Below are 16,351 nucleotides of genomic sequence, written 5' to 3'. Positions count from 1 at the left end.
GCCATCGGAGCGTAGGAAAACCATTATTGCACAGGTCAAGGCGTCTTGAATCCGTCATCGTCTGGGGCTTAAGCGCTTACGCTTGAGCGGAAGTTGGCAGTCTATTCTGTCATGGTGGTGCTCTGTCCTGGGGACTTGCTTTGTCAGCTGGGCCTAGAGCGACAGTCGCGGGGATTGCCGGTCTGCAATTTGAAGCAGGTTGTTTTCATTTCCTCTGCTGCTGTGAATGCGTCGCATAGGCGTTCAAACGTTGAACTCATGCATCATGTTCACTAATCGGCTGAGCATGCTGGCCTGGATAGGATTTCTACTTTAAGCGCTCTATGTACGGTACGCAACTATTTTTTTCCGGTTTCTAAATTAACATCTTGTATTCACATGTACTAATCAGTGTCCAGAGGCAGACATGCATATATGGCCTGGTCGTTGTTAGCAAATTTCATGACAACGATGCATCACGGTCTGTCATCATCAGATGCCAGTCGAGCTCGAGCTCGTGGATCTCTACCAGGAGACAGCGACTAATGCATAACCCGGATCTCGCACTTTGTGCTTAGCTTCCGAACTGGAACACACGGTTTGACAGTTAAAAAATAACCCGCCATGGATGAGCGCTATAGCGATAAGCAAACCATCCATTCCATAATCAATTCGTGACTGCCGCTGGCGACTGCCTGTACAGTTGCCACTGATGGCGGCGTGGATCGTGACGAAATTTGTTCCATGTCTGGAATTATAATGTTTCCGTGTTATCAACAACGTTGGCGACGCCAACTTGAGATCCGTATTGGCGCAATCGGTTGATTAATCGGTTTCCGTGAGTCCACGCTGTTGGGCGCAATACAGGTATAAAAGGTGAGTTCCAAGAAGTCTGTCACTCCAGTGCGCACGCAGTCCTCGTTGCACCTCAGTGAGGAATCTTAATGTAGCTTTCTTACATGCACTAACTGGATGCTGCAGGCGCCCGGCTCGCAGCTTCGTTCTTGCACATAAATCTGCAATTTATGACTGTCATGTCTACTCAACGAGACCTCGAACGAGCCGACCCAGGGCCTAGTTTCGGTATGTATCTGATAACATTCTGTTAATCTAGCAGAAATATCGAGAAATGCCACAGATGGTCAACGTGATGAACAAGTCCACAACATGACTCAAAAGGATGCACAAACAACTGCGGGAGACGATTCAGCACTTATAGCAGCATGGATGCAACGACTTCAGACACTCACTGTTATAGTAAGCCATCACTCAGTGACTCTCATTACATGAATCTGGAACAACCCATCAGACGACATTCCTTACTTCCATCGACGGAGAGCTCTTCACCCTCACCTCCTCCTCGTCGCAGGTGACAGTTAATGCAAGCTTGGAATATCGGGAACTCGTCTATGCATGTTTGACTGGTGCCCTCATTTTCCATGTCTGTTCTTGTGAGTGCCGACATCATCTTGGAAGCACGAGGAGACACTTACGGCCGGTGTTAGCAATTCTGGGATATGTTACGTCTTTTGTTCTCATCCGATACAAGACCGTCGATGCAGCCTCCCCTTCCAATGCGAAAGCCGACGCATTGGGCAAACTCCCTGATACTGGTTTACGTCAAGAAATCAATAATGGAAAGCAGCTCTTACTTAAAGCCGTCCCTCCTTTGTATCTTGTACAGTCTCTCCTTCAGATGCCTTCTGGGGTTCGGCTTCAATCCAGGACGTCCACTTCCCCACTGGATCTCATCACTCGGTGCTATTATACAATTTTGGTCCTGAGTGGCGCCGGCTTTATCATGGCGCTTCTTGGTATCGCCACATACGCATGGTTTGGACTGCGGCGGGTTGTTGGGATATTCTCGATAAGTTGTATAGGTGTTAGTTTGTTGTCTTGTGTGTGGGCGATGGTGTACTGAACCACGTGCTTTGGCCACGTGATTAACGACAATACGACTCAATGATTCACGACTTTTTTGAAGCTAAATAAATATTTGCAGAGATCCTCACATATGTTGTGACTGCCCGTAGGAATCTTCAGAAAAGACGTCTGTAAAAGGTCTGACAACTTCACGCCAGCTAGTTTACAATAAATTTCTAAATTTTTAATGAGGGAGCAGATGACTAAGTGACGCGCACTCAGGCTATCAAAGGCGGCGCGTAGGCCCAATATTAATGTTCCTTCAAGTTTCACAAATCCATCTCGATTTCTCAACCATAATTATATATCGCCAAGCAGTCACTACACTTGATATGCTCAGAAAGTTTGCGCCATAACATCCTTCTTGTACTATGACACCTATCGTTCAAACCACAAATATTCAATAGCATAGCATCAGTGAAGTAATCATGATGCCGCATCATGGCATCAAAAGCTCAGGCTTGCTAAATCTGCACTACAGGCGATGATCTCTTGTTCCTACTAGTCGCCTTTTACGGAAGGTGTTGTTTTTCTCAGTTTGCTCGACTTCTTGATCTTACCACAAACGCATCTCTCATCCTAGCTTGATTTAAATCTCGCTATCGACAGTCCCGGCCACCTCGATGAAGTGCACATGGAATTAAATCTACCATAGAAGTACGAGACATGTTACAGGTACAAATTTCGCAAGAATCTGAGGAAGGATCAGGAGTGGCCCATGTGCTCACGCCTGAATGCTAAAATGTAGGTCCAGTCCGAGTTGCGGTATCGGCCACATGGAGTCGCTCAAGCTCTACTCAGGTCCCGGATGATATTGCAAAACGCGATAGCCTTGTCTCCTCGGCCACATCCGTATCACAGACACAAAGACAAAAGGTCTTAGTATAAAGGTCTCTTCAAACGTAGGCAATCTCTTTATATTGTAAGTGCGAGCACAGTATCGCTTGTCATCCTTACCTCGCACATATTATCGCCGTGTGCCCCTCTTTCTGTGGCTCGGATTTCTCCAACCACTCCTGGTACATTCATTTTTCGAAAGCCACCAACTATGGCACCCAAATCCATCCCATTCTCGGTCCTCGCCCTCTTCCTTTTTGCTTGCCGTTTGTATTTGAATTATCGTCTGCCCTAGTTTTATTTGATTCAAACTTTGTCTAGGATCCTTCCTTGCGTGTGCAAGTCCCATCCCCATCATTCTTCCACCCAGTGAGGGCATCGCTCTTTTCAAGGATGTCGTTGCTGTAAGCCATCTTTTTGTATCCTGTAAGTTTTTGAACGAGAAGACGTGCAGCGCGAGGCTTTGCTCGAGGTTGATTTATTGAGACGCGAGCCTGCTCTGCTTTTGGAGCTGCATGAAGCCGCCGCCGCCTTGGTACGAGACGAAGACGGAGGACCCATCGCGGAACCCTCCGTACTCCTCGATGATCCTGACAATGGTCTGGAGGCCCGTATATGTCGTTATGGATGCCTATAATTTCTCTAGTAGGTACGTTTATTTTATATATGGCTAGCTTCCTAGCTCATTTAGCAGCATCCCTCGCGTTATGGGCGTATATGCACTGCGTTTATGTCTTCTAGTACTCTCTGGAGAGCTGGTGTCGTCTCACCGTCCGCTCATTTCTCGGTTTCCTCTGTCCTTCTGCTATGTATTTTGATAGCCTATCCTTTGATCTCGTACGGAGGGACTTTCGCTCGATGCGACTGACTAATATTATATATCTCACTGTCTTCGTTACTAGTTTGTGTATCATCACGAGCTCAGTTTGGTTTGTATATACCAATGTCTTTGATGGTATCCTTAGAAATGACATGCCCTTCTGCGATTGATTGGTAGTCGACCCTGAGGGCAGAGCGTTTACGCACAATCGTAAAGGTTCTCTCGAGTGCACCGACTTCAAGTTGATGTCATCCCCTTCATCCCAAAAAGGCAGGCGCTGTAGATTAACTGGCGCGGGACCAGACAGGACGGTAATTTTTGCTTCTCCTGACAGCTAACAAGGGGACATCCAAATACGTCTTCAATCACTGCTTCTTTATCATGGTTTATCGATTATCTCCGCATGCGTGCGGAGCTGTGCAAGTGTGTGCAAACCGAAGTGACGCGACGAACAAACTAACGTCCCAATCCGGACTGAAGGTACTACCCAAATTTGGTCGTTAGCTTTTTGAACCAACCTCCTTTGGCAATCTCAAGGAGTCGACTGGAGTTGAAAACTCACAGAAGGACTCATACAAGGTACTATAAAGATGTTATCGTACAGGTTTCATGACTCCAACGAGCACCTCTTATTGTTCTGCGCATCCGCTTTTGATCTGATCTGCTTTTTCCAAAAAGTCAAACAGAACAATTAAAAAACAACTTCCCAAAGCACTATGTTTGTCAAGTTCACTCCCATCTACGTGATCGCATGCTTTGCTACCTTGGGTGAGTCTAAACTATTCTCTTCCTGATATGTTCTTTTATTGATGGGTTATGTCATTTCAGCAATTGCATCGCCTGTACCTGTTGCAGCTCCTGAAGCTGTTGCACTCGCCAACACCGGGATTCTTGCTGTGAGTCGTCTTGGATTTGATACGAGACGAACAAGTGGCTTATGTATTATTATTTTTTCAGCGCGAGGCCATGCCAGCAGCAGAAGTCTTTTCTGAACGCGAACCTACTCCTGAAGAGTCAGAAGACGTCGAGGCCAGGGTGTGCCGCTACGGCTGCCTATGATCTCATCCCCATTTCCCATATTTTCTTCGCGCTATTGCGATTTATCAGCGCCCCCACTGTCATTTCCGCCATTTGCACCACTTTCTGAGGGTCCAGCTCGATGCGGACCACCCGTCGTCAGACCCAGCCGCAATTTTTTTCCTTCTCCGATGACCATTCCGGACAATATTCTGGATTCCCATTTTTCTTACGCACGTTACGACTTTTGTTTGTTTTGTTAATCGGCAGGGGCTCTGAAAAACTGTATTACTTGACCTTGACTCATAGATGACGCTGTATTGTTATTCCTTTTTTTGCTTTCGTACGCTTTCTGATATGGAATGTCCCGCGCTCAACGTAGCTGCTGTATACAGTACTTAGGTACTTACTTCAAACTATCTCTTATTACATCGTGCCTCGATGTTATGAGGAAAATTCTTGACGCGTGATATTCGAGTGCATTGAACTTCATCATATAACTTAAGTTGGGCACCTTCATCGCCTTCATGCTCAGTGTGGACATCGAACTGGAATGTGTACTGTTGCAGGGAATTAGCGAAAAGCGTCAACACCTAATGATATTTCAGGACCGCGATCAGTTACGTGGTGCATTCGTTAGGTGATTAGCGAACTGGCAGGGGAACAAAGCCCATGTCAGAAGCGTTCAGTGGCAGAGCACCATTGAGTCTGACCGCTCCTTAGCACCCGCAGCAGGCAACTGCCCTCTAGGATGAGGGTCTGTTGGCTGGGCCAGAGGGAGGTTAGTAGAGGTGGGGGGATGCAGCGGTTTCCAGCCTGCGAAAGCCGGAACACTATAAATTGCAATGTTAATTGGGATATTTCATTCATAGTATACATTACATGCTCCACAATAGACATATTGATTTACTGGACCTGAATGCTCTTCAAGTACTCCAAGCGGTAGGGGTTAGCATCCGTTTGATCGCCACGGTTATGCGCAATCCACTTGGGCTCATCCTGGAGCGCAAGGGCAGTCAGAATACTAAAATAGAAAACAGACTGAGAGCAAACCTTGAACAGTCTCATGGTCCTGACGCGATTGCTCATATCGAGACTGAAGCGGTGGTAAATACCCGCAGGGAGTACTAAGAGGTCACCAGCACTCATGTGGCAACGAATCCAGGATTCACTGGAGTGTTCTACATAGCGTAAATTCCATCAAAAGCTCTGGAGTTTAGGTTATTACATACCACGAACGTCAAAGAAGCCGGTGCCTTCAAGAAGATATCGGATCTCTTCATCTTCGTGCATATGCCTGAGATTATTGGATACATATCCTAGTGAGTACACTCCGAATGGACGAAAATATCAAGTCTCACTCGTGGTAAAAGTTCTTGATCTTTGTTTCAAATTCATCGCCAAGGCCCTCTTTGCTGATAGCGACAACATCGTGGTTCTTGTAATTCCTTTCCTTCGCGATAGCAGCAATCTCCTGCTCATACTTGCCTTCAGAATCGATGGGAATGTGCCAGTGCAAGACACCAATGGACTTCAAGATCTCATCTGAGACATCCATGCCAGAGTCATGCGGGAGACGTTGGTCACCCTCAAGGTTGTCAAAGTAATAAGCACGCATGGTACAGTCGAGAGGATATCAGACAATGCAGTTTGGAGCTCAGAGCATTCAGACAATGACGAGATCATTATATGCTGGGCCGTCAGCTGACCTCGTAGGTGCTTAATCAATTACTGCTAATTTTGTGAGCAGCTAATTTCGGATGGATCTATCCACTGGACCAAGCCCGTATGACCGGTGCAGATGTTCGATATAATTGATGGATAAGCCTATGAGTCAAGGTCTAGGGTGAAGTGGGCGCTCCGTACGTTCCGAACACATCTCTGAGTCTGGCGTCCCTTTCAAAAATTCTAGTTACCAGTGTTGGTTGTCCTTTGACTCAGTTTGTTTGTGGTTTAGGACAAGTTAGTCAAGTTGCTTGCTATTGAAAATGAACATCACGTGACATTTCGCCGAGCGTTGAACTTTCACGTTGATTCTTGCCAGATTCTTGCACACTCCTTGATCGAATTACATCTACTCTCTCGATGATGGCAACTGCTGAAAGTCCAAACAGCAGGTTTAAAAGCCAAATTATAGTGGAAACAATAAGCTAATCTCGCGTTTTCCTAGGCACTCGGATCATCTTACTACTCTCCCAGACATTATTCTGAGCCATATTCTCTGTCTCGTTTTTGACGATACCATCCAATGCACTATCAACGCGCTCATGATCAACCGGCATGTTTTTCTATTGGCAAAACCCATATTTCTATCTACGATCATCTTACACTCGGAGTTGTCAGTCTTACACCTCATACATCGTTGTATTTCCCCGAGTCAGACGACTCTGACAGCTGCCGATAGGGAATACGTCAAGTGCATAGAAGTTAATTTCTTACCATCATCCCAGCAACAGAGCTTTGCGGCACCTAGCGTGCTCAGCGCTGCTACCCCTTTTCCAAACCTTCGCACGCTCAGGTTTCGCTTTAACATCGGAGTCCCGTTGGAATCGAGCCTGCCAACTCCAGAGATTCACCAACAACTTGCCACGGCTACAGCCTCACACGCTCTATGGCTAAGAGTGGATTCGCCATTATTCGATCTCTTATCAAGTCTCAAGCCGCAGCGTTTCGAATGGATCTCTGAAGTTTCTTCGGGTCAATCTAAGTTAGGCCCACGTATAGAAGGAACCGCAGCATCAGTACTTCGACCTATTCATGTTCTTGGTTTCCATGGTGCTTTTCGAGCTCTTATCAAGCGCTGGGACAGTCTTACGCACATGTATCTGGATGGTATCTGTTTGCTTGCTAAACAGTGCAGGTCGACCTTTCACCTTGCCCTCCTCGCAAAGCACATGCATATCACTGTGAATTCTTATAGGGACACCTTGTATCTCTTTTCTTCAGCTCCCCACGTGTTTTCGGTATCTCACAAATGCGAGAGTCTGCTGGTCGAGCGTCCTGGAGCGAAGGAAGATCAAACATCTATCTATAATACTGTTCTCAGACCTGAGACCTTGCTTTCTTTTCGCGGCTTCTCATCGGCTCAGTGCGCATTGTTCAAGTACACGTTTCTTAGCACAGAGGACCATCGATATCTCGGGCCGATACCGCCAGAACAAGTTTTCCGAACCGTCGGGGCTGGGGTCCGCGGAATGGAGTTCAACACCTCTCGGAAAACTTTAGTCGTGGCAGCCGTTACTCTGCCGCCTTCAGCAACCGTCTTGTCTCTTGAGGAAGCTACTGCTAGCGTTCCTACGTCCAGACATTTGAAACCACGCCCCATGCTCGCTTCTGTCGTGTCAACAACAAACTACTCCACCTTTATTATTGGCTTCATCGCTATCCCTATTGCCATTTGCTTCACAATCTTGTATTTCATGTCATTACCCGCTGTCCACTATTTCCAACGACGTCTCAGTGCTGCCCCCGCCGCGAATACCTCTGCACCTACCGCACCTCAGGACAGACCTCGGTCACGTGCAGCATAGTCCCTTTGATGAAGCCCATACTTGAAGTCGGTAGCACACTTACCTGGCTAGATCTGATAGTATGATCATTTTATTTAGATCTTGGAATTTTCCGTCAGTTTTATTGTAAGAATCGATTTGTAAAATTTCAGCCGATGCTGTGTTGGGGTTTGATCTGATCGATGTCGAGCGCCATGGTTCATGGAGAACGCGTTCTCAGGGCAATCTCAGAAACCTACATATTAGGGCTACATAATGAATTATTTTAGCCCGTCGATTTTGGACACTCCGGACCTTAGAGGCATGGTCATAAATGTAAAACCGGACGAGGGTGAAGTTTACCCAATCCAAGTTTATATCTGTTTCTTAATGATTGCCCCTCGGATCAATCACCATGAGTGTGAGGGTATGGCATTGGAGACAAAATGTAGGTCAACCGATCTGAGGATCTCAGGCAGAAGAAAGAACCGTAAGTGCTTCCAGCCATCAGAAAGGGGTATATACGAGGTCATGTGATGCATCCGAGCCCCAGCACCAACAGTACTAGTGAGCACCAATGTAATATACAATAAACATTCGATAGATTCTATAAGTTAGTATGCAGCAAAATAGATGGGGCACTCTAGAGTCCTTTGGTATTGAAAGTTTACCTTACCCCGCAAGCAGAGGTTGGCCCATTCCAGGACTAGAGCTTTGCACGAGGTTTCAATTGTCCCTCAGCAACATCAGTCTTCGCGCGCTCGCGAAGTTCACGACGAAGGATCTTTCCAGCAGCACTGTCATTTCGCCTCATCAGCCAGACAATAGAGCAAAGAGGCAGCAATGTAACCGGACCTTTTCGGTATCGTGTCGATGATGACAACTCCTCCCCTCAGTCGTTTGTGTGACGCTACACGTTGTGAAACCCAATTTTGGACACTTAGTGCGAATGAAGATGCTTCCTGGGGTGAAAGTGGGCGGGAAGGTGTTATATATGCGCTTGGGAGTTATAAGCTATTGGTATGGTTCATGAGAAGATAATCATGGGCTCACCGAGGCAATTCCGTCGCTTCCTCCTTACTCTCAATCCCGATTACAGCCGCGTCTGCAATCTCAGCGTGCTGTAATAGCACTGACTCCAGCTCGGCGGGAGGAACTGATACATTAGCTATCAGTTGAGTGGTCACCCTGAAGAAAATTGGATAGAAGCACACCTTGGAAACCCTATGTGCATGACCAAATGAGAAATAACAATTGGACGCATTGCAGCGACTGACTCGCCTTATATTTGATCAACTCTTTTCTCCGGTCCACGATTGTGAAAAACCCATCCTTGTCCCGTACGCCGATATCACCAGTCTTGAACCATCCATCAGGCGTAATAGCTTCAGCAGTTGCAGTAGGTTTGTTTAGGTATCCCTAACATGAAACGCATGATCAAACTGGTTTGAAGGATGTTGACAAGCAGAATACCTTCATGATCGTTGGCCCTCTCACCCATACCTCACCAGCGCCTGGGATATCTGTATGAGCCTGTGGAGATTCATCATTGACCTATCCTAGATAAACATGAGGGAAGAAGTGCGAACTTCGCCTTCAGCTTCACCAACAAGCCTGACCTCCAAGTTTGGGAGAAGTACTCCTGCTGCCCCAATATGACTACTGGCGTCAGAAACAGGGAGGAGGAATACCGTCGGTGAGGTCTCGGTGAGACCATAGCCTATGCAAAGATTTGAGACCCAGCACTCCAGGAAAGTAAAACGAGACGAAAACACACCTTGTGGAATACTCACATCTGCGCCAACGCTTTTCATGCGCTTCATGACGGTCGAAACAAGCTCGGCGCCGAGGGGTGCGGCGCCTGAGAAGAGAACCGTGAGGGAGGTGAGGTCATGTTTCTGAATAGCTAAACGTAGGATTGTGTCAGTCAGAAGTTAGAACTGAGATATATGATAGGGGAAAAGGACAAGTGGGTGTTTGTGCACACAACAGACCCTAAAGGGAGTTGGATCCACGAGGAGCATTGGCACTTATATAATGATGCGAGATAGGTTGATATATAGTACCATACGCAGTTAGACCTGGAATTTAAGCGGTGATGCGAGAAAGAATGAGGAAGAAGACCTGCCTGGGTGTCTGGCAAATACTACTAGCATTGGAGGTACAACAAAGCCGACTGTCACGCGGTATCTTGCGATAGCGGCACAGAAGCCATCAGGGTCAAACCCTGCCATGACAACCCCAGGAACACCCAAGAATAACGGCAAAAGGAGAAGTTTGACTCCGCCATAGATGTGATAATAGGGCAGACACCCAAAGAACACATCTACACCACCTTGTACAGGGATGGACGGAGTAAGACATGGCTTGGAATTGGGCCAGACCGGTTTGATTATCTCGAGGACGGAGATGAGATTGTAATGGGTGGTCTCGACACCCTTTGGTTGACCTGTTGTGCCAGAGGAATAGCAGAGATATACAGTTTCGTTTGACCGTTCGCCGTCGAAGCTGACTTCTTCTTTGAGCTCTCCGCGACCAAGTAGTTGCGATATAGTCACGAGGTCTTTCAGCTGGTCATCTGGAATAGATGCGTCCTTGATACCCGTGATCCACTGAACTTCAGCCACGATGACACGGCTCCGTATTTCCTGCTCAGATAATCCAAGGGATCTTAGCATGGTCCGGGCCGTCCCAACCAACGAAGGGTGGACGAATATAAGATGAGCCCCTGCATCAATGTATTGATACTTTAGTTCATTCGACGTGTATCCGCTGTTTGCAAGCGTCGCGCAGAAGCCAGCGGCTACCGCACCCAACATCATGACAGGCCATGTGATTGAATTGGGAGAGAAAATGAGCACTGTCTTGGTGTGGTTCTCTAGCGGTGATGGAAGCCTATGAAGGGAGAATGCTAACTGAAGAGCATATGAGCGAAGTTTTCCGCGAGAAATTGTTGTACCGGAAAGAGCATCTATGAATGCGGGTGATGAAGCGGGGAAGCCACCGACTGTGCCCCGTGGGGAAGAGGAAGAGACACCAAGAATATGAGTGAAGATAGAACGAGAACAAATGGGGACAGATGGGTAGGACGACGTGTAGATAGTATCTGTCATCGTGTTGCTCGTTGTGCTCAAGGTGGGAGTGAAACTAGAGCTGCGCCAATAAAAGCCAATGTTCCCGTTCGGGATAGCACTGCACTAGTTCTCAACTTGAAATCGCGATTAACAGCGGCAAAACGGCTTTTACGATATCTGTCAACTTCATTCCTATGACCATGGGGAAAGATCACTAGCATCAGTAACGGTCAGTTGAAGCGCTGCCAAGTGTAGTACTAATTTAAATACAGGTTAGCGTCACCGTGGGTCCAAACCGGGAGTCAACGTTCTGAAAACGAGCAAGTTCAGTTTTCATTAGACTGCAACACAAATAGCAAGTACTGACAATTACATTGAACAGTTTGGACGACGACTGCCAACCGCAGCCCGCTCGGTATTTCGATAGCTTGTGTGGTCACGATGGTAGTAGTCCAGGAACCATCACCTGTCGACCGTCGTTCAGGTGGGATTCAGCGCTCAACGACGGGCGTTTAAGTGTTTCAGAAGTTTGTTTTCGTGCTAATCTTGGCCTTAGAGTCTCGTAAATGATTATCCTTGATCGACACTATGTACGTATGTCCTAGGTAGCCATGTCTGATGGAATGCCGCTCATATGCACACATATGGCGACCCACCGAATATTGTAATGTTCCACAATTGACCATCACAATCTACTCCGCAACTCAGGGATCAGATCATTCCCTTGACCATCGCGAAGGAAGTCTCTCAAATTAGTGAGCGCACGAACCTCCATGTGACGCTGGGAATCCTGGTTCTCTGTTCCCATGTGAGGAAGGAGTACATTTTGCGGGAATTCGAGTAAACGCGGGTTGATGAAAGGTTCGTTTGGGTATACGTCCAGGCCAACAGATGACAGCTGTCCCGGTCGTAAATTGAGAGGTGGCAAAGAGAGCAGAAAACAATCTCACGCACATGACCATCTGCAAGAGCGCGAATCATCGCCTCCTCGTCAATAACCTTTCCACGCGCGGTATTCACGATGATACTGCCCTTCTTCATCGTCCGAATCTCCTTCTCGCCAACCAGATGAACCGTCTCGTTACGTAAAGGAACATGCACGCTCAGAACATCGCTTTCTCGACAGAGCCCCTCCAAGCTGTCGATGTACTCGCACCACTCTGGTGCATTGGCAGACTTATTCCTCGAGTAATAGACAACGCGCATAGGGAATGCGTGTACCAGATGAGCAAGCCTAAGACCAATACCGCCGAGGCCTAAGATACCCAGCGTGCGTCCCGTAACATCATGAGCCCGCCCAGGATTGAGGACCGATTTGAATGTCCCTTGGCGAAGGGATTGTTCGGCCCAAGCATAGTTTCTGAGACAAGAAATGACAAGGTACAACGCCGTAGTGGCAGTCGCATCATCAACAGCTCCAGGAGTATTAGACACGCTGATGCCTAAATCAGATGTAAGCTCATTGGGTGAAAGACCCAACGGATTCAGGACATTGAAAATGTAGCGTAGTCACCTTTCTTTGCGCATCGCAAAACATCAATCTGATCGTAACCTGCACCGTTATGCGCGATCCATTGGACAGTCCCCGTCTCAGCCAGAGCATCGATGATCTCTTCGTCAAAAACGCCGATATGGTCTGCGGAGGTGTTGTGCCGGTAGATGCCCACAATTCCGTGGTACCTTCCTCCTGTCTTTAGCCCAGCAAGGAAATCTGGGCGATTTGGGGAATCCATAACCTAGGACATGTCTTAGATGTGAATATCGAGGAGAAATAACTATGATAAACGTACAACAATGTCTGCGAGCCCATCAAAAAGCTGTCTGGCGTCTTCATGAGCCCAAACCAGGTTTCCTGCGAGTACCGATCCTGTAAGTATATGAAATGTGGCCGCGACGGATCAGGACTGACCACAAATCAATATACGAGGTTGGCGAGACGACATTGGGAGTGGGGAAGACTAGAAGGGTGCCAGGGAATGATGGGTACTTGTTTGAGAATAGACTCGAACTTTAACATCATAACGAAATTGATGAGGTCAACTGATCATGAAGGAGGTGGTGCGGAAGGTCACGGAGCTGCGGACCGGATGCCCGATATTTGGCTTATCACTCGAGATAACGGGGTAGTCTGCAAACCTACGGTAACAGCTTAATGAGATCAGGATTAAACGACTGGCTTTATTTTATAAAGGCCCGACTAACTTGCTAAGGGAGACTAAGGCATAGCGGGCTAGCACTAGCCTTAGGTTAAGTTCGTATGAAATACGAGAGTGTCCACGAACTTCCATCTTCATCTCGGTCCGTGTGCCTGCAGGAGTCCACGTGCGGTGTGACGGTAAAACCACCAGGTTTTCTGAGCCTTGAGAAAAATCTCTGAGATAACCCTGGTTCACACTCGGTTCGTCGCAGAACATCAACCCAACGGCAGAAGAAATACGAAAGCTAGGGAAAAGATAAGCACTTAGCAAAATCGTAATAATTACTAGACTTCGTACGTGCACATCATCTAGCGCCCTCAGGCTTACTAGCAACGCCTCTTTATTCCCCACGCACTGGCACGCATCATAGCACGAATCTATTGCTGACTGACGAGGTTGACTTTTTTAACTGCAGTACTAGTGCTCGACGCACGGATTCCAGGGAAGAAAGGCTGAGCGTTGAAGTGGAACTAGTAAGTGCGACGTTTATATACTTACCTTTTCAGGCTGTCCTAATGGGATGAGTCATCGTTATGAACAATCGCTGGATGGCGTCATGAAAGTTACTGGCAGACATTAAACGGTCCGATGATGAGACGACAAGCATTCAATTTGAGCATTCTAGAATTAAATTACGTTCGCTACTCAACTGCTACTCGGCCCCACAGCACGCGCTGGCATGAGGGCATATATGTAAGAGTACTACTGATACACGCAGACAATGCACAGAAGGAAGAGGATATGGAACGATACAGGTAAGAAAGATTAGTACAGTATTGATGTCAAGCTCACAGAGCACGATATTAATGAGAAAAATAATATACTAGGCTGGAAAACTCGTCAAAAATAAATATTAGGAATGGCTTCGAATCCTACTCACTAGCTGCCCGAGACACCTCAGCTTCGAAAACTCTCATATCAAATGCCTTTTTGAACGGTTCAAATAATTTACCGGGAACAGCAAACACAACTTCTTCGAATGAGTTTTTGAACGCCGCGTGCGGGATAGTTGTCTTCCCATCTTCACGATTCTCTTCGCTTTCCCCGTATACAAGGAGGTCTGCCCAGATCTCCGCGACCATTTCAACTTTGTTCTCGCTAGAACCGCATCCGAATGCACCAAGGACGATAGCTTGGTCACCGCGTGCCTCAAAGATGCGAAGTGCCCTCGCCATGCGGTCCCGCATCTTGTCGCGTATACCGTCCAAAAAGATATGAGCGTCTGATGGTGTGATGATGTAGTTCTGACGTATTGCAGCTGCGTTAACAGGCACAGCTGAGAGAACATTAATAAGATAAGGGGGTATGAAGTCATTTGACGACACAGTCGTGAGCGGAGATGCGTTATCGCTATCATCTTGACGAAAGGCGACGACACCTGGGCTGTATATCATAGAGTGATCATTGAGACCAGCCCCGTCGACGCTAATAAATTTCTTGTGGGTGGTGTAAAACTCCTTGGCTTGGTCGGCCTGAAGACTAGCTACAAGCGATGAAGACCTAGCTAGGACCTCTTCTTGCTCATTACCGCCGTTTATATAGCCTCCGCCAGGACGTTTGGGTGAAGCAAAGGAAAGAACTCCGATTGACGTAGTAGAGGGCGAATACGGCGAACTACGAGTAAGATCCGGTCGCCGCCCGTGAAGTTGCCGAGCAGCCGTGAGCGTAGAGCCAGCAACAAACGTAAATATAGTTGACTTGGTTCGGGCAGGAGCGCCTGCGGGAGGCTTGCACCAGTCAGCCAAACAATGAGGGAAGAACGTTGTTCCCTGCTTGCTCAAGATGATTTGTAATGATATGTCGTGTGTGACATGCGTTGCTGTCATGGCGTGTTGTCCTTGAGAATGAGAAGGGTTTACTTGTGGGGAGGCGTTATCAGGATAAGAGACATGGGTAGGGGGTATGATACATGAGACAGGAGTAGAAGGAAGTTTCTCTTCGACGTACTTGCCATCCCCAAGAACAATTCGTTGTGTTTCGCGAGCAGCTTGAGCCCAACGTTCACGCTTTGCCTTTTGGACTTCGAAAGCGAGTCGCCTCCGCTGCCGTTTGAGATGTTCTTGCTTGAAGTGCTGGCGTTTGAGGCTCAAAGATGAGCCTGCGGATTGCTTGATGGTAGCGACGGAACACATCGGAGTGCTTGATCGCATCTTCGATGCCGCCAGCTTACGGTTAGCATGACGAGTCATGGATCTCCGAATAGGTTTCTTGGTGTTGTTCGTACTTGGTGGTTGCTGAAAGAAAGTGGACTCGCTGATAGTGACTATATTAGCCACTGTTTGTACCTGTTTGTTGTCTTTCATGACTCAGAGGCGGACAATTGCAGCATTGTCTACGGTAGCCACCACCTAATAGTCACTGGTTGTACTCAAAGGACTTCAGCCTTATCACCCGCAGGTTCCTGGTTTTTTTAAATTTCAACCATCAAACCGGGTTATCGTCATGAATCGACGCCACCTACTCACCGTTACTAACCAGCGGAAACCACTTCTTTTTTGATGCACTACTCCCTTGCAAGTTCCCGCACCAGAAGAACAAGCATAGTCCTGAGAAGTTTAATATGAGCTTCTCGAACCACCAATATTAATTTGGGCGGCCAGTGGGATAAATCAAATGCCATGCTCTTTTCGTTTTTCGTGGTGTCGCCTTCATTGAAGGACACTCGTCGCTCATGTGGCTCATCATACTAGGTCATAAAGTGGTCATACTCAGGAAAGCCTTGCACTTTCCTTCGTCCGGGACGAAGATCGTTCCATGATAAGCCTCACAGACACAGAATGGCTCGAGACAGCACAGATCCGGTGGTAGCGGTGAGATTTGATTACTCCTCCTTTGATCCTCACTTATCCTGAAAGATGAGAGGAGCGTGGCTGCCGTTCTCAAGCTGCGACCATGCTTTCTCCTTGGCTTGGCTTCTTTTCATAGCCTAGCGTTACCTCGACTCGGAAAGGTCCTCTCAAAACCTTCCCATAGCCTATCTACAAGCAGTTCATCGTGAGACGCCAACAGCGGGCA

General features: G+C 47.4%; 8 protein-coding genes across 8 annotated transcripts; 4 read left to right on the top strand and 4 right to left on the bottom strand.

Annotated features, from left to right (window-relative positions):
• Positions 1-1,013: 1,013 nt before the first annotated feature.
• EDB93DRAFT_1293186 (uncharacterized protein) lies at positions 1,014-2,090 on the top strand (the record flags this gene model as incomplete). The annotated part of the gene is made up of 4 exons (XM_041454586.1): positions 1,014-1,062; positions 1,097-1,236; positions 1,289-1,430; positions 1,485-2,090. The coding sequence occupies 4 exons, from the start codon at positions 1,014-1,016 to the stop codon at positions 1,898-1,900; spliced, it is 747 nt and encodes a 248-aa protein (XP_041305731.1). The 3' UTR covers positions 1,901-2,090.
• Positions 2,091-2,950: 860 nt separating this feature from the next.
• EDB93DRAFT_1252306 (uncharacterized protein) lies at positions 2,951-3,376 on the top strand (the record flags this gene model as incomplete). The annotated part of the gene is made up of 3 exons (XM_041453272.1): positions 2,951-3,005; positions 3,061-3,143; positions 3,194-3,376. The coding sequence occupies 3 exons, from the start codon at positions 2,951-2,953 to the stop codon at positions 3,374-3,376; spliced, it is 321 nt and encodes a 106-aa protein (XP_041305730.1).
• Positions 3,377-4,095: 719 nt separating this feature from the next.
• EDB93DRAFT_1329723 (uncharacterized protein) lies at positions 4,096-5,135 on the top strand. Its single transcript, XM_041455148.1, has 2 exons — positions 4,096-4,455; positions 4,517-5,135. The coding sequence occupies exons 1-2, from the start codon at positions 4,376-4,378 to the stop codon at positions 4,704-4,706; spliced, it is 270 nt and encodes an 89-aa protein (XP_041305729.1). The 5' UTR covers positions 4,096-4,375; the 3' UTR covers positions 4,707-5,135.
• A 228-nt stretch (positions 5,136-5,363) lies between these two features.
• Positions 5,364-6,590, bottom strand: EDB93DRAFT_1158049 (Acireductone dioxygenase ARD family). The gene is made up of 4 exons (XM_041449947.1): positions 5,938-6,590; positions 5,809-5,873; positions 5,630-5,757; positions 5,364-5,575 (listed from the first exon to the last, which is right to left on the bottom strand). Exons 1-4 carry the CDS (start codon positions 6,192-6,194, stop codon positions 5,483-5,485), a joined length of 543 nt encoding a protein of 180 aa, XP_041305728.1. The 5' UTR covers positions 6,195-6,590; the 3' UTR covers positions 5,364-5,482.
• On the top strand, positions 6,591-8,447 carry EDB93DRAFT_1158047 (uncharacterized protein). The gene is made up of 2 exons (XM_041449946.1): positions 6,591-6,693; positions 6,747-8,447. The coding sequence occupies exons 1-2, from the start codon at positions 6,662-6,664 to the stop codon at positions 8,104-8,106; spliced, it is 1,392 nt and encodes a 463-aa protein (XP_041305727.1). The 5' UTR covers positions 6,591-6,661; the 3' UTR covers positions 8,107-8,447.
• A 323-nt stretch (positions 8,448-8,770) lies between these two features.
• On the bottom strand, positions 8,771-11,177 carry EDB93DRAFT_1252302 (AMP binding protein; the record flags this gene model as incomplete). The annotated part of the gene is made up of 9 exons (XM_041453271.1): positions 8,771-8,861; positions 8,920-9,063; positions 9,118-9,220; positions 9,277-9,288; positions 9,342-9,483; positions 9,538-9,597; positions 9,654-9,784; positions 9,842-9,962; positions 10,146-11,177. The coding sequence occupies 9 exons, from the start codon at positions 11,175-11,177 to the stop codon at positions 8,771-8,773; spliced, it is 1,836 nt and encodes a 611-aa protein (XP_041305726.1).
• A 646-nt stretch (positions 11,178-11,823) lies between these two features.
• EDB93DRAFT_1241595 (D-isomer specific 2-hydroxyacid dehydrogenase) lies at positions 11,824-13,081 on the bottom strand (the record flags this gene model as incomplete). The annotated part of the gene is made up of 5 exons (XM_041451895.1): positions 11,824-12,036; positions 12,093-12,580; positions 12,652-12,874; positions 12,929-12,990; positions 13,048-13,081. The coding sequence occupies 5 exons, from the start codon at positions 13,079-13,081 to the stop codon at positions 11,824-11,826; spliced, it is 1,020 nt and encodes a 339-aa protein (XP_041305725.1).
• An 843-nt stretch (positions 13,082-13,924) lies between these two features.
• EDB93DRAFT_1157989 (uncharacterized protein) lies at positions 13,925-15,563 on the bottom strand. Its single transcript, XM_041449945.1, has 2 exons — positions 14,217-15,563; positions 13,925-14,164 (listed from the first exon to the last, which is right to left on the bottom strand). Exons 1-2 carry the CDS (start codon positions 15,523-15,525, stop codon positions 14,160-14,162), a joined length of 1,314 nt encoding a protein of 437 aa, XP_041305724.1. The 5' UTR covers positions 15,526-15,563; the 3' UTR covers positions 13,925-14,159.
• Positions 15,564-16,351: the final 788 nt, after the last annotated feature.

The sequence above is a fragment of the Suillus bovinus genome (genome assembly GCF_016758785.1).
Source record: "Suillus bovinus strain UH-Sbo-P2 chromosome Unknown EDB93scaffold_45, whole genome shotgun sequence".
Taxonomy (NCBI): Eukaryota; Fungi; Basidiomycota; class Agaricomycetes; order Boletales; family Suillaceae; genus Suillus; species Suillus bovinus.
The sequence above is the reverse complement of the archived record's forward strand: the minus strand, read 5'-3'. Positions and strand labels throughout refer to the sequence as shown.

Bases quoted from the DNA above. Each gene is read 5' to 3' on its own strand.
- EDB93DRAFT_1329723 (XM_041455148.1), top strand. From the start codon at position 4,376: ATGTCATTTCAGCAATTGCATCGCCTGTACCTGTTGCAGCTCCTGAAG. The intron at 4,456-4,516 runs GTGAGTCGTCTT...TTATTTTTTCAG, and splicing joins CCAACACCGGGATTCTTGCT to CGCGAGGCCATGCCAGCAGC.
- EDB93DRAFT_1158049 (XM_041449947.1), bottom strand. From the start codon at position 6,194: ATGCGTGCTTATTACTTTGACAACCTTGAGGGTGACCAACGTCTCCCG. The intron at 5,874-5,937 runs GTGAGACTTGAT...CAATAATCTCAG, and splicing joins ATCAAGAACTTTTACCACGA to GCATATGCACGAAGATGAAG. The intron at 5,576-5,629 runs GTTTGCTCTCAG...CTTGCGCTCCAG, and splicing joins GGACCATGAGACTGTTCAAG to GATGAGCCCAAGTGGATTGC.
- EDB93DRAFT_1158047 (XM_041449946.1), top strand. From the start codon at position 6,662: ATGATGGCAACTGCTGAAAGTCCAAACAGCAG. The intron at 6,694-6,746 runs GTTTAAAAGCCA...GCGTTTTCCTAG, and splicing joins GCTGAAAGTCCAAACAGCAG to GCACTCGGATCATCTTACTA.
- EDB93DRAFT_1157989 (XM_041449945.1), bottom strand. From the start codon at position 15,525: ATGACTCGTCATGCTAACCGTAAGCTGGCGGCATCGAAGATGCGATCA.